The sequence below is a fragment of the Metopolophium dirhodum genome, chromosome 3, assembly GCF_019925205.1.
Source record: "Metopolophium dirhodum isolate CAU chromosome 3, ASM1992520v1, whole genome shotgun sequence".
NCBI classification, from domain to species: domain Eukaryota; kingdom Metazoa; phylum Arthropoda; class Insecta; order Hemiptera; family Aphididae; genus Metopolophium; species Metopolophium dirhodum.
This window is the reverse complement of record NC_083562.1, coordinates 12,627,805-12,639,708: the sequence shown is the minus strand read 5'-3', so window position 1 is coordinate 12,639,708 and position 11,904 is coordinate 12,627,805. Positions and strand designations below refer to the sequence as shown.

Below are 11,904 nucleotides of genomic sequence, written 5' to 3'. Positions count from 1 at the left end.
GGTATCTGTGTTAATCTTAGATCATATCATAGAACAATATGAGCTGCAAAGTGTAAAACACGATTAAAGATATACTTAATATGTATATATTTTTATTTTTATTTTTTTTTTAATTTTCATATACATATGAAATACTAATATGTATCTGTATATCTTTAATCGTGGTGTAAAATATATTATTTATTAAAGTGATAAGTACTATCTACATTCTACGCCTTCACGGTTATAGATAGTACTTATCACTGTTATAAAAATTAATAATAATAATTATTATTTATTAATATTAATATACTATTATCCTATAGAGTTTAGGCTATAGTAGTTATGGGTAGCTTATTATTTATTACTCTGTAGTATACTTAGTGTGTTTCTGTCTCGTGTTATTAATTTTGAAGTTTTGAATAATTATAAATACAAGTTATTTATTGAAGTTTCAAAATTGTAAATTATTAAACAATAAATCTTATAGTTTAATGCATAATCAGCCAAGACTTACGTTTTTAAGTGTTAATTGATATTTAATATTTTCTGTTTAATAAATAAATTTAATTTTTAGTTTCAAGGATTTTTATTACTATATAATGGGTGGTAAAAAAGCACCATCGTATGTATTTATTATTCATCTTTTATCAGAATAATTATTTTAAGTGTTTTTTTTTTTTATAGTAAAAATCGAGTATATGAAAAAGAACGCAGAGATCGTTTGAATGTAAGTTTTGAAGAATTGCGAACTGTTCTTCCACCATCAGACTCTAATGCTTCATTAGGTAAGGCTGACATTATTAACCATGCAATAGATTTAATTCGTGTTTTACAAAATGAAAAGCTGAAGACATCAAGTATGCATAGTAAGTAAGATTTTTTGCAACTATACTTGTAAATATGTTATTCATCTTAAATCTAAATTATATTTTCTTATCTTAGGAAAGGAATTAATTCGCTTACAAAATAAAGTATCCCATTTATGCACAAGAATCAAAAACCTAATATCCACTTTAAAAGAATCAAAAATTAAAGTACCAAAAGATAGATCTATTAAAAAGATGAGTATTCAAAATAGATCAAAAACTAAACCTAAAAAAGACACTGGTATCAGAAATAGTAATATAAAGAAGTTTAAAAACAAACAAAAATTAGCTCAAAAAGTAAGGCCTATTACTTTAGCTACTAAACCTGTTAATATACCAGTTTTAACTTCAACTAACCCTACATTTATTTTACCCAATGGACATTTGATCAAAATTGATACTGCACCTATTATACCTCAGTCACAGATCATATTTGATATACCCAAAATACTTTTGTTACCCGATTATAAAAGTTCAGAGATATTAATTGCTCCTAAAAAGAATGATGGAACAATTACTACATCTATGAACAAGAGACCTATACCATCATTAGTAACATACAACAGATTATTAAAAGAAACTAATTTTTTGAAAGATAGTAAAGTAGAAATAACTAACAATAAAAAGCTAAATAGTAAATCTGAAAATAAAAATGAATCCAATAATATACAAAAAGTTGAAAAAAACATAAACAAAAATAAAATAGAAGAAAGTGATAAACTTAGGTGTACAGAACCAGTAAAATCAAATGATAATAGAGGTACAACAACAAGTCACACAATTGAAGCTATAGTGAAGGACATCAATCAAGATAAAAATGAAAAATCTATTGAAAGAGAGGAAATTGTAACAAATATGACGATTTGTGATGGAAATAAAAATACATTAAAATCCATTGAAACAGATAATAAAATAACAACTAATTCGCCAGAGTGTTTATCAACGGCTCAAACTACATCTACTATTGTTAATCCATTAAGTATATTAACGGAAGAAAATCAAAGAAAATCTATAGAAACAGCAAAAAACATTATCTCTTGTTTTGATGACATACGGTTACCAATACCAAATACAGATTTTTCTACAGATTTGTTTAGTTCTCTTCAGGGGCCAGTCGGAGGACATCACGCAGACTCCATGTCTCCGACAGAAGCTTTTCTTCTTTCATTTCCCCTGGTTTCAACTTCAAAAAACACTAATATATTAAATGAATCTGAACAAACGGAAATGCATTCAGCTACACCCACAACAATATTGCAAATTGGTAACTTGGAATCTCCAGCTACAGAATTATTCCAGAAAAATGACGATGATTGTGAAAAAGATCAAAATAAAGATAAAATGAAAGATCAATTTGGTTTTAACGTCAAACCATTCTATAATGATGGATATATAGACATTGGTAAAAAGAATGATCAACACTATGGTTATAAAGAGGTTAAAAAATTAAAACCAATACCTCCACCTCAACCAACTGCTTCCACTTACCATAAGACATCTTATAATGATATTTCTTCTTATTATAGAACCACTCAATCAAATTCTGATCTTTGGCGGTATACTAGTTATAATTCGTTTGATAAAAATCTTAATAAAAATATTAAAAAGACTGATAAATCTACATCTACAGCATTTGTAAACAATGTTCCTTATGTAGTACCATATGACCTAAATACAGTAAATTCAACTAATACAACTACATATATTGATACTGAAAATTATCAAGAAGTTTGGCCACACAAACCAAAACAGAAAAAGAAACAAAATGAAAAGAGTGTTCCAGTTAACTGGATGACAGATAAAGGCTGTCAAAATTCTTATGCAAAAAAAGATGACTATAGCTATCAAAAGAAAAACAATTTTGATATGTCATTTGATTTACAGCCTGAACCTAAACAAACATATTCATGGTCACCATCTAAAACTATCCCTTTATTACCTCATTTGGATACTAATATGCCTTCAACATTACCGACTCTAGTAGGAGATTTAGCTTTGAATATTAATACAGGTTCTAATACTCCATTTGATCAAAGAGTTTATGAATGCAACAAAAAAAGTGACAATACAATCCCTGTTACAAGTAGTGAGCAAAATATGCTCAATTATAAATCTCGTTCTGTTAATTCAAATTTCCTATCCGTCAGTCAGTTAGTAGAACAACCCAAGTCAAATGATAAACGAAAAGGTAGAAATTGTGCTAAGGATTATTGTTGTGTGTACCAAAATCAGAAAACAGATAAAGATTATTATCAAAATCAAACTAAACAATATTACCCTGAGATTAATACCTTTGAACAAGATCAATCTTGGGTACGATCAAAATATTCACACGATTCTAGTAGATCAACAAATCACAGTGCTGAATCTTTAATTAGGCATCAACAAAAACATGGTTCTATTATAAAATCAGGTTCAAAAAACCAAAATGTAACTAATAAACAAACTACCTGTTATAGAACAAGCCAAAAACCAAGTTATAATAACAATGAAAATTTTGGCAATTATTATAATCAACCCAATAGTAATTATCTATATGAGAATATAAATGATTTAGACAAACAACCATCTTCATATCAAATACCATCTAATTTCTATACTCCTCCGACAACTACGAAGCATAACATTTCAAATTATATACCTCTACCTACAACATTTAGCATGACAAGTTCAAGTTACAATAAGCCAGTTCAACATTTTACCCAGAACACAAATAACTATTATAACAGCAGTAGCAATGTGAACACTTTAACAAACTTCAATTTAAGTACTATATTTCCAGAAATGATTGATAAGGTAAACTTTGGTTATTATTTATTACTTAGTGGCAAAAGTGTATGAGGTAGTTAAAGCAGGCTCTAGAGTCTTGACGTCTCTGCAGCAGTGAATTTTTCTTGTTATTTGAATGATTATCGTTAATATGGGTAATAGATAATTAGATGTTAATTTATCTTACATATCCTTTTTCCTTGGTACAGGACACATTCCTGTGAGCAGAGTAATACTACTAGTTACTGTTATATTGTAGTATCATAATTTATAATTTTAAATTTGTAATCTAATAAGAAATATTAAATATAATCTTATATTATTATTAGTCTTATATTATCCAAGACTACCATGCCAATTATATCTGCGTACGCTGATGCTTATTATATATGCTTATATTAATTAATATAATTATATTTTTAGGAACCGAATATAACACCTTTAGGTGCACCAAGTAAAAATAATGAATTTGATGTCATGAATAATTATGGAACCAATATACATTCATCTTATTAACTGAAAAATGTAGGTAAGTTTTAATTGATTTAATATTTATTTTCCAATTGAAATGCTACGCAGTCTATTGGAGGCTATTCAGTATTTACAAATTATCATAATATTTATTTGCTTCTATACTCTGTTCAGTATATGTTTATCCACTTAGCCAACGTAAAACGATCACTGATGCACAGGTCCCCCTCTCCACAATATACTGCGGCAGCCTTTGAAAGTGAGGAGTAATTTCGATTGCCGACTAACGGTGATCAATCACAGAGAACCTGGAATCGACCAAGGGGGTCTAAACATGTATATACGGGAAGGTGGGTAAAGTTAAATTGAATAGAGTATATATATATAGGCACAACTAGGGTAAGAATTCTAGGACGGGCTAGAGCCCACCTTACAAAAATATTTATTTAAAATAACCCGTAAGGGGCATATAACTACCAATAAGGTTTATTTTTTTGGGGGGCGCTAAATATTAGTCAGGGGGGCTAAGTCCTAGATGCACCACTGATTACTAATTACTAATTTCCAAAGATATCTCAAAAATAATTATTTCCCACCCATAAAGGTAAATGAGATAAAGAATTTTGTTTTGCTTCTCCTGAACAATTTATAAAAGTGGACTTGTCTGGTTGTTGCACTGAACCCTTCAATTACTAACTACTAAAAGAAACTATTATATTTAACATTTTTTATTGAAATATTGTGATCTATGTAATTTCTGTAAACATAAATAAATAGTAAATATATGTGTCATTAAATTTAAGAGACTAAACCTGATACTAATATAATATCAGACAATTATGCACAAGACCATATACCTGTTGATAACTATTAAAGTAAACTAAATAAATACAATATTTTTTTATTGTTATGAAGTTTTAAAAAGCAAATACTATATAAGTTATTTGTAGGCTTAAAGTTGGTATTTTAGTTCTGATAATATTTATAAAACAATAAAACAATAATTATTCATAATTATAGTATTAGAATACATTAATACAGTGTAAAAATATTGATAGCATATGTTTTCAAGATTCATATGATTTCTTGTAACAAAAAAATTATTATAATTTAGGTATTAAGTAATAGCTAGGTAGCAGTTATTACTTATTATATTTTATTTATTTAGATCAATATAAATTTTACTATTACATTCTTAGTTTAGAGTTTGGACATACAAATCTTATACTCTTTTCAGAATAACAGAGGTACCAAGCTGCCAACTTTTACGCATAGGTGTGGCTACATTCCGAATGTCAAACCGGTTGGTTGACTTGGTGGTAGAAGCATCTGACCGGTGCCCAACAAAAACCTGTCGTTCCCCGGTACCGCTCTTATTCTGAATAGAGTTTAGGTTGTCTATGTAAAGACTTTATAATCTATGAAAATTAATTTGACAGTTAATTACATTTTTAATTTATATAATTCAGTATTTATTTATTTATTTTTATTTGTTACAGGTATTGGCATTGGAGATTTTTTTTTATTGGTCTAGAGCCTGGCAACTGGCCTCAGCTATTGTGAGGGGTTATGGTCGTAACGGCACAGTTAGGCCATTGGATGGTTTTGGAGATTTTTATATTTGATAAAAGAGGAAATAATGTAAAGAAGCTTTTGAAATATTCTAAAAACATGTATGGAATTGAAACATTTTTTCAATTAGTGTAAAATGCAGGTATATATGTTATTAATAGTTTGATGTTTGATGTATTAAAATCAATAACATTTTTTTATGTTTTTATAGAAATTGATAAATTTCCAATTATCAAAATATGATGCAGAAAAGCAGATGATAAATCTTTTCAATAAGTACCTACTGCCTATTTTCAACAAATTGTATACTATCATGTTGTTATATACTATAAAGAGTGATTCACCAAACTGCTTCTACTTTTTTTCTTCAATAATGCATTTATTAAAAATCTGATTTTTAGAATTTTAAGAAATATTCTGTGGATTTAAAAACAACTTCTGTTGTTCAAATGAGAATCACAATTTTCTACTATAAATTTTGTTACCATAATTTTTCTGAAAATTATGACTTATCAAAATCAAAATTTCAAACGAGTAGTTAATGAGTTATTATTAATAAATTCATTATTAAACAAAAAAATTGGGTTGAGCATGTTTGGTGATTCACCCCTGTATAATTGTTGGTTATATTATTAATGTATGAAATAAATAATATTTAATTAACATGTGTGACATAATTCAATTAAATAATTATATCCTACTTTTAGTGAACTATTATAAAATAGTACAAATATAATTAACAAAATAATATAATACTAATAATAAAGTATTCGTATCAATGACAACCAATTATTCAGTAATACTCAGTGAATTTATTCTTGGTTAGAAAGTTGTTCCTTATCTTTTTAGTATAAAAACTGTTTTGTTCTTTAATGTGCAAGTAATGACTTGATCTTAATATCTTATCAATACATTAAACATTTTCCTACTCAGTACTTTTTGAGAAATCATTTTTTCATACATGGTTTTAAGCCAGATTTAATTGATTTTGGTTTTGGTTTTATATTAACACGGAAATCGCCATAGGCGCCCCGCCCTCGGGTTTCTGTTTTATACTATAAGATTGAATTTAAATATTACATTTTCACCATTAATAAGTTTAGTACAGTTTTATTTAAAAATTTTATATTTTTATTATTTCTATAATTTGAAATGTTTACAAGGTTATTTATATGTATACATTATTCTAATTACAACTAAAAAAATCTATAAAATAATTCATTTTTTTAATACATGCTATTACAAAATTGAATAACAAGAATTTGTTTTTTTTAATAAAACTTTTTCATTTTTCGTTTTGAGATCTTAAAATGTTATTCAATATTTATCAATATTATCATAATATGCTAACCATGTTAATTTGAAAAATTAAAAATTTCACATACCGACACATTTGAATATTTTTTTAACATATTATTTTAGAAATAGTGAAAGCACAAAACTTTATAAGTTTAACCCTATTACACATTTTATTAAAATTGAAAAAAAAATATTAATATAGTAGTAGTTAAGTTCTCAATTTTGCTATGGTAAAAACAAATTAATTTCTTTAAAAAAAATTATTTTGAAGACTTTTTAGTTATGCTTAGAACAAATAGTTAATATTGTATTCAAATTCTTGGTCTTCTAAGCAACAGTAATATGCATTTTTGTTTTAAATTGGAATAGTATTGTACTGAAATAAATGAATATCTAAGTATAAAAATGTACTAGTTTTATAATTTTGTAAATAAAAAAAAAAAAATAATATGAACAACTTCAAAGAAGCCCTTCCATTTCTTGCATAAATTGCATGTATGCATCATCTTTAGTTTGTTGCCCAGCTTGTTGATTACTGGCAGCAATATTAGATTTATATTCTGCAGCTTTATGTTGTTCCCATGCATTATCTCGCTTGTTTGGTCTACCATCATCTCTTTTCACTCGGATGGATGTAGGCAAGAATCGTGTGATATCAGCAGCAAGATTTCTATTACGAATAATATAATTCACAGCATAAATGAGATATTATAGAATAAATATACAATTTTAAATATACCTCATTTTTGGTTTTGCTTCAATTGTAGACCCAGTATTGTGTTGAGCTTCGTCGCGATTAATAAGTTGTGGTTCGGCACTCACTATATTTGGTGTTACAGCAGCAGTGGCAGCGGTAGCTGCTGCAGCTGTATTCATATTGTTATGCATACCAGAGTTATATCTCATCATTCTTGGCGGCATTCCAGGAGGGGGTCCAGGGGGTAATCGGACATGCATACGTGGTGGTAAACCAGGTGGAGGTCCAGGAGGTAACATTGGTGGTCGACCAGGAGGTGGACCTGGAGGCATTCTACCAGCAGGTCCACGATATGGCATAGGAGGAGGAACACCCACTGGTAAACCTTTATAAATAATTATTTTAGAAAGCAGTTAAATATTGAGTTTTAATTAAATAATTTAATATTGCATATTTATCATACTTGGTGGTAATCCTGGAGGTAAGCGTCCTGATGGAGCAGGTAATGGTAAAGGAATTTCATTAGAGTCTTCATGTTTTCCTGTTGAACTCCTCTTTTGAACTTCATCAATCTAAAAATAAGTTAAATTGTTTGAACTAGTAAAGGTTACATAAAATGTATTTAGTAGCTACTATCTAGTTACTCCTTACCTCTCTCATGAACATCTCTATATCATCAGTGGTTTTATTTTCTTTACCGGAATCCTCTGGTTCAGCAAATCTTAATGTGCGGGAACGTTTTGGAGCTAAGTAGAAAATAAAAATAAAATATGATGCCAAAAATAAAAATATATTTGATTATATCATCAACTAACCAGTTTCTCCATCACTTGAATCATCTTCATAATCATCATCATCCTTTTCTTCGTCTGTCAATATAGGTGGTACACCAGGGGGTACACCCGGTGGTCGTTTTTTAGTACCTGATATTGGTGACATTGGTGGACTACTAAAAATTACAATACTTTGCTTGTAAGTTTTGATACAAAAACACAACAGTATTAATATAAATAGGTAATTACTAACGTGTATAATGGGGGCTTTTTCAATATTCCTAATGGTAATTCATTAGAGTTATATCCTGTATCTGAAGCAGGTAATGGAATATTTGATGTCATAACAGGTAGTGGAATTTCATCAACTGATACTTGTTGAGCTGTTTTTACTGCATCAAAATATGATATTAGCTTGAAACGACGTTTCTCGTATTCCGATTCTGCTCGTTTGATTTCATGATATTTATCAAGTTCATCTTTTACCTAAAAATAGTTAATATTTAGTATCTGAAAATCTTATATAATAAATAAATAAAATATAAATTTAAATCAAAATACCGAAAATCTTAATAACAAAAATATTTCGTTAGGATAGGTTGAGCATGGTACTTACATACATTTTCATAACTCGATCAAATGTTTCTTTAAGTTTTCTTCTTTTTTCTCTTAATACTTTTTCATTAAGAGGGGATGGCTGAACAACATTGTATTCTATATACAAAATTTAATGTTATGTTATACATTTGTTTTTTTTTTTTTTTAGTAACAGCTCTAATTAAACAACTTTCTAAAAATTAATTCAAAGTAAATAAAGTAATTAACAGAAAATAATAATTAACATTTACTATAGTCTATGATCATTAATAAATCAATTATTACACTTTTGTTTACAATTCATTGATCTATTCTCTTATTAACCTTCATCTACATTTTTTTTGTGATTTATACTGTTATCTATACACAAAATAACTTGAAAGATTTAATATTTAAAATTTAACAATTTGTTTGGCCTGTAAAATTAAAACACTTGGTAAAATACCTCCAACCAATAATATTTATTTAAAATATACTACGATCAAGTAAATCTGAATACTCTTGCATTTACGATTATCCATTAAAACTCAACCGTTTTAAGATGTCTGCTTATTTAATAATACTGTCATAGTGTCATACATTAATCAAAATCTTATAAAATAACATTGACTTAAAGTTAATTCAAATAAATATAGTCATATTAAGTATGAATTTATTGTAAAATGTTATAACTATAATAATATAATATAAAATAGGTACTCAGGGACGACGCGAGAGGGGGGCAAGTTTATTGTTGAAAATAATTCTTTATACCATGAATCGGATGCGGAATGGTTATTTTTAGACATCAGTTGCGACGGCCTTATCGGTGGTGGTGATGGCCGGGATGTCTGTCCGATGGTATGGGTTTCATTAAATTGTTACTTATAAGTTATAACATATAAGGTACTATTTTTAATACTTTTATGTATATTTCGGTTTTTTACGATATTCAATATTATACTGTATATTACACCACCAGCACAGAGTAGAGACAAGTATGACCACTAGTGACACTAGTGTGCTGCATGTGTCTGTGTGTGTTTTTGTCTTTCGAGTATTTGAGTCAGTCACTGGTGATGTGTTTTTTCTTATAGTGTTATTAATGTGCAATTGAAAGATTATTCACGATTATTATTATTTATTCACAAATAATTTTTAGTATAAATTGGTATTGCCATTAGAATTTTACTGACAATACCAGTAACTTAGGCATGTGTCAAGAGAAGCTTTTCGATATTGAAATTAATTAAAACATATTTGAGGAACAAATTAAGTCAAGAAACCCTTTCTGGTCTTTCAATAATTTCAATAGAAAAATATTTCGGAACTTTAGATTATGATATTATAAATTAGTTTACTGTAAAAAAACAAGAAAAGTAATGTTATAAAAATATGTATTAATTTTACAAAATTCACTAATGTAATCAATAATTTTTATTATTTGTTAATATTGTTCTTTTTTAATTTTTTTTAACTTATATTATATTTCTATTATTATGTATGTGTTTATACATGTTATAAAATTATTTTATAATAATTTATTAAAACATAATATATTATGTATTATGTATAAAATTATGGTTGATATTTGATAAAATTTGTTTAGTAAGTTCCTAGTTAGTTTGGATATGTAATCTAATTTCGAGCGGAGGAAAGAGAAAATGTTTTTGTGTACCTTTAGTATTCAGAAGACCACACATAGGCTGTTATTTACTTTGCCAGGGCCCCGTGAATCCTAGCGCCGTCCCTATAGGTACTATATAAACATGTAATATATCATTGATTATTGATCACATTATTTCAATAATAGTGTGATTGTATTATGCATTTATTCGCATTAATGTGTTATGTATAACTTAATTTTACATTACCCATTTGATCAATTTTTTCCATTTCAGCAAGTATTTGTAATGGATCTTTTCCTTTCAGTACAGCAGTTCTAACAATCATACGCTGTTTTTTATTTTTTTTTAATTCTTTTTTCCTGGCTTCCTTTCCTATTAGATTGTACAAAATATATTTTAATATGTTATAATATTTGACAATTAATCATGCTTAATAGAATATGTATAATACTTACTCGCTTGGTCCGTGGGATTCATATATTTCCCACTTTTAGTGGTATTTATCGAACGCCTCCCCATAATTTCGGTTTGTAATGGACAATTAGTAATTAGAATTAAGTTATATCAATTAAAAATAAAATACATACATTTAAATTAAATAACATTAAAGAACTGCAGTATTTTCGATTGAAACATGAAATAAACAAATAAACTGATAAGAATTATCACATTAATGGAGTATCTTCTAAACTACAGAACACAGTTCACAGTTAGTATACCTATTATTATTATTTTTTATATTATTATCGTGAAGGATGAGAATCACGGCAAAAAATAATACTATCCAGCGGCAGGTAACCACGACTGTAATGCAACATCTTAAAATTATAAAATTTTAGTTTTTGAGCGGAGCGATGAGATGAATGTATCGATTTTACAATGATGTGTGTTTTTTTTATAATTATTATTTTAGATTCTATGTATTGCGATCAAATAGTAGATTGAATTAATTTTTGAAAAAAATATAGAATTTATTTATTATTATAATAATCATTACTATAATTTAGTAGGTGTACATTATAATATTATGTTATTTAGATAATTTATCATGGTTATTAATTTTGCAGAGTTTTGAATTAATACCGACTTATTGTAAAACCGTTAAATAGGTTTGTGATATAAATATATAATCTATCTGATAGCCAATAGGTAATATAGCTTATAAATTTAATAGATATTAATCTAAATAAGTATTTCGAAAAGATCAATGTGTTTTTGTGTTTAATGATATATCCTATGGCTATAGGTGCACAGAAGTCATTTCAAGTTTT

At 27.5% G+C, this 11,904-nt stretch overlaps 2 protein-coding genes across 9 annotated transcripts; one reads left to right on the top strand and one right to left on the bottom strand.

The window, feature by feature from the left end:
• The first annotated feature begins 299 nt into the window (after positions 1–299).
• LOC132940728 (myb-like protein Z) lies at positions 300–6,861 on the top strand. 8 transcript variants are annotated; one of them, XM_061008450.1, is made up of 7 exons: positions 300–604; positions 667–848; positions 925–3,644; positions 4,041–4,142; positions 5,326–5,452; positions 5,588–5,802; positions 5,872–6,861. In XM_061008450.1, the coding sequence occupies exons 1-4, from the start codon at positions 582–584 to the stop codon at positions 4,131–4,133; spliced, it is 3,018 nt and encodes a 1,005-aa protein (XP_060864433.1). In that variant the 5' UTR covers positions 300–581; the 3' UTR covers positions 4,134–4,142; positions 5,326–5,452; positions 5,588–5,802; positions 5,872–6,861. The 8 variants fall into 8 exon arrangements, with proteins under 8 accessions (XP_060864433.1, XP_060864431.1, XP_060864430.1 ...); XM_061008448.1 differs by lacking the exon at positions 5,326–5,452 and adding an exon at positions 4,310–4,438; XM_061008447.1 differs by lacking the exon at positions 5,326–5,452 and adding an exon at positions 4,263–4,438.
• Positions 6,862–7,359: 498 nt separating this feature from the next.
• On the bottom strand, positions 7,360–11,290 carry LOC132940729 (WW domain-binding protein 11). Its single transcript, XM_061008451.1, has 9 exons — positions 11,089–11,290; positions 10,880–11,005; positions 9,046–9,143; positions 8,683–8,915; positions 8,472–8,605; positions 8,308–8,402; positions 8,120–8,228; positions 7,699–8,041; positions 7,360–7,629 (listed from the first exon to the last, which is right to left on the bottom strand). Exons 1-9 carry the CDS (start codon positions 11,150–11,152, stop codon positions 7,419–7,421), a joined length of 1,413 nt encoding a protein of 470 aa, XP_060864434.1. The 5' UTR covers positions 11,153–11,290; the 3' UTR covers positions 7,360–7,418.
• Positions 11,291–11,904: the final 614 nt, after the last annotated feature.

Coding starts and splice junctions, on each gene's coding strand:
- LOC132940728 (XM_061008443.1), top strand. CDS start 582: ATGGGTGGTAAAAAAGCACCATC. Junction 605..666: donor GGTGGTAAAAAAGCACCATC/GTATGTATTTAT, acceptor TTTTTTTTATAG/TAAAAATCGAGTATATGAAA. Junction 849..924: donor GAAGACATCAAGTATGCATA/GTAAGTAAGATT, acceptor TTCTTATCTTAG/GAAAGGAATTAATTCGCTTA.
- LOC132940729 (XM_061008451.1), bottom strand. CDS start 11,152: ATGGGGAGGCGTTCGATAAATACCACTAAAAGTGGGAAATATATGAAT. Junction 11,006..11,088: donor GAATCCCACGGACCAAGCGA/GTAAGTATTATA, acceptor ACAATCTAATAG/GAAAGGAAGCCAGGAAAAAA. Junction 8,606..8,682: donor AAAAAGCCCCCATTATACAC/GTTAGTAATTAC, acceptor TGTAATTTTTAG/TAGTCCACCAATGTCACCAA.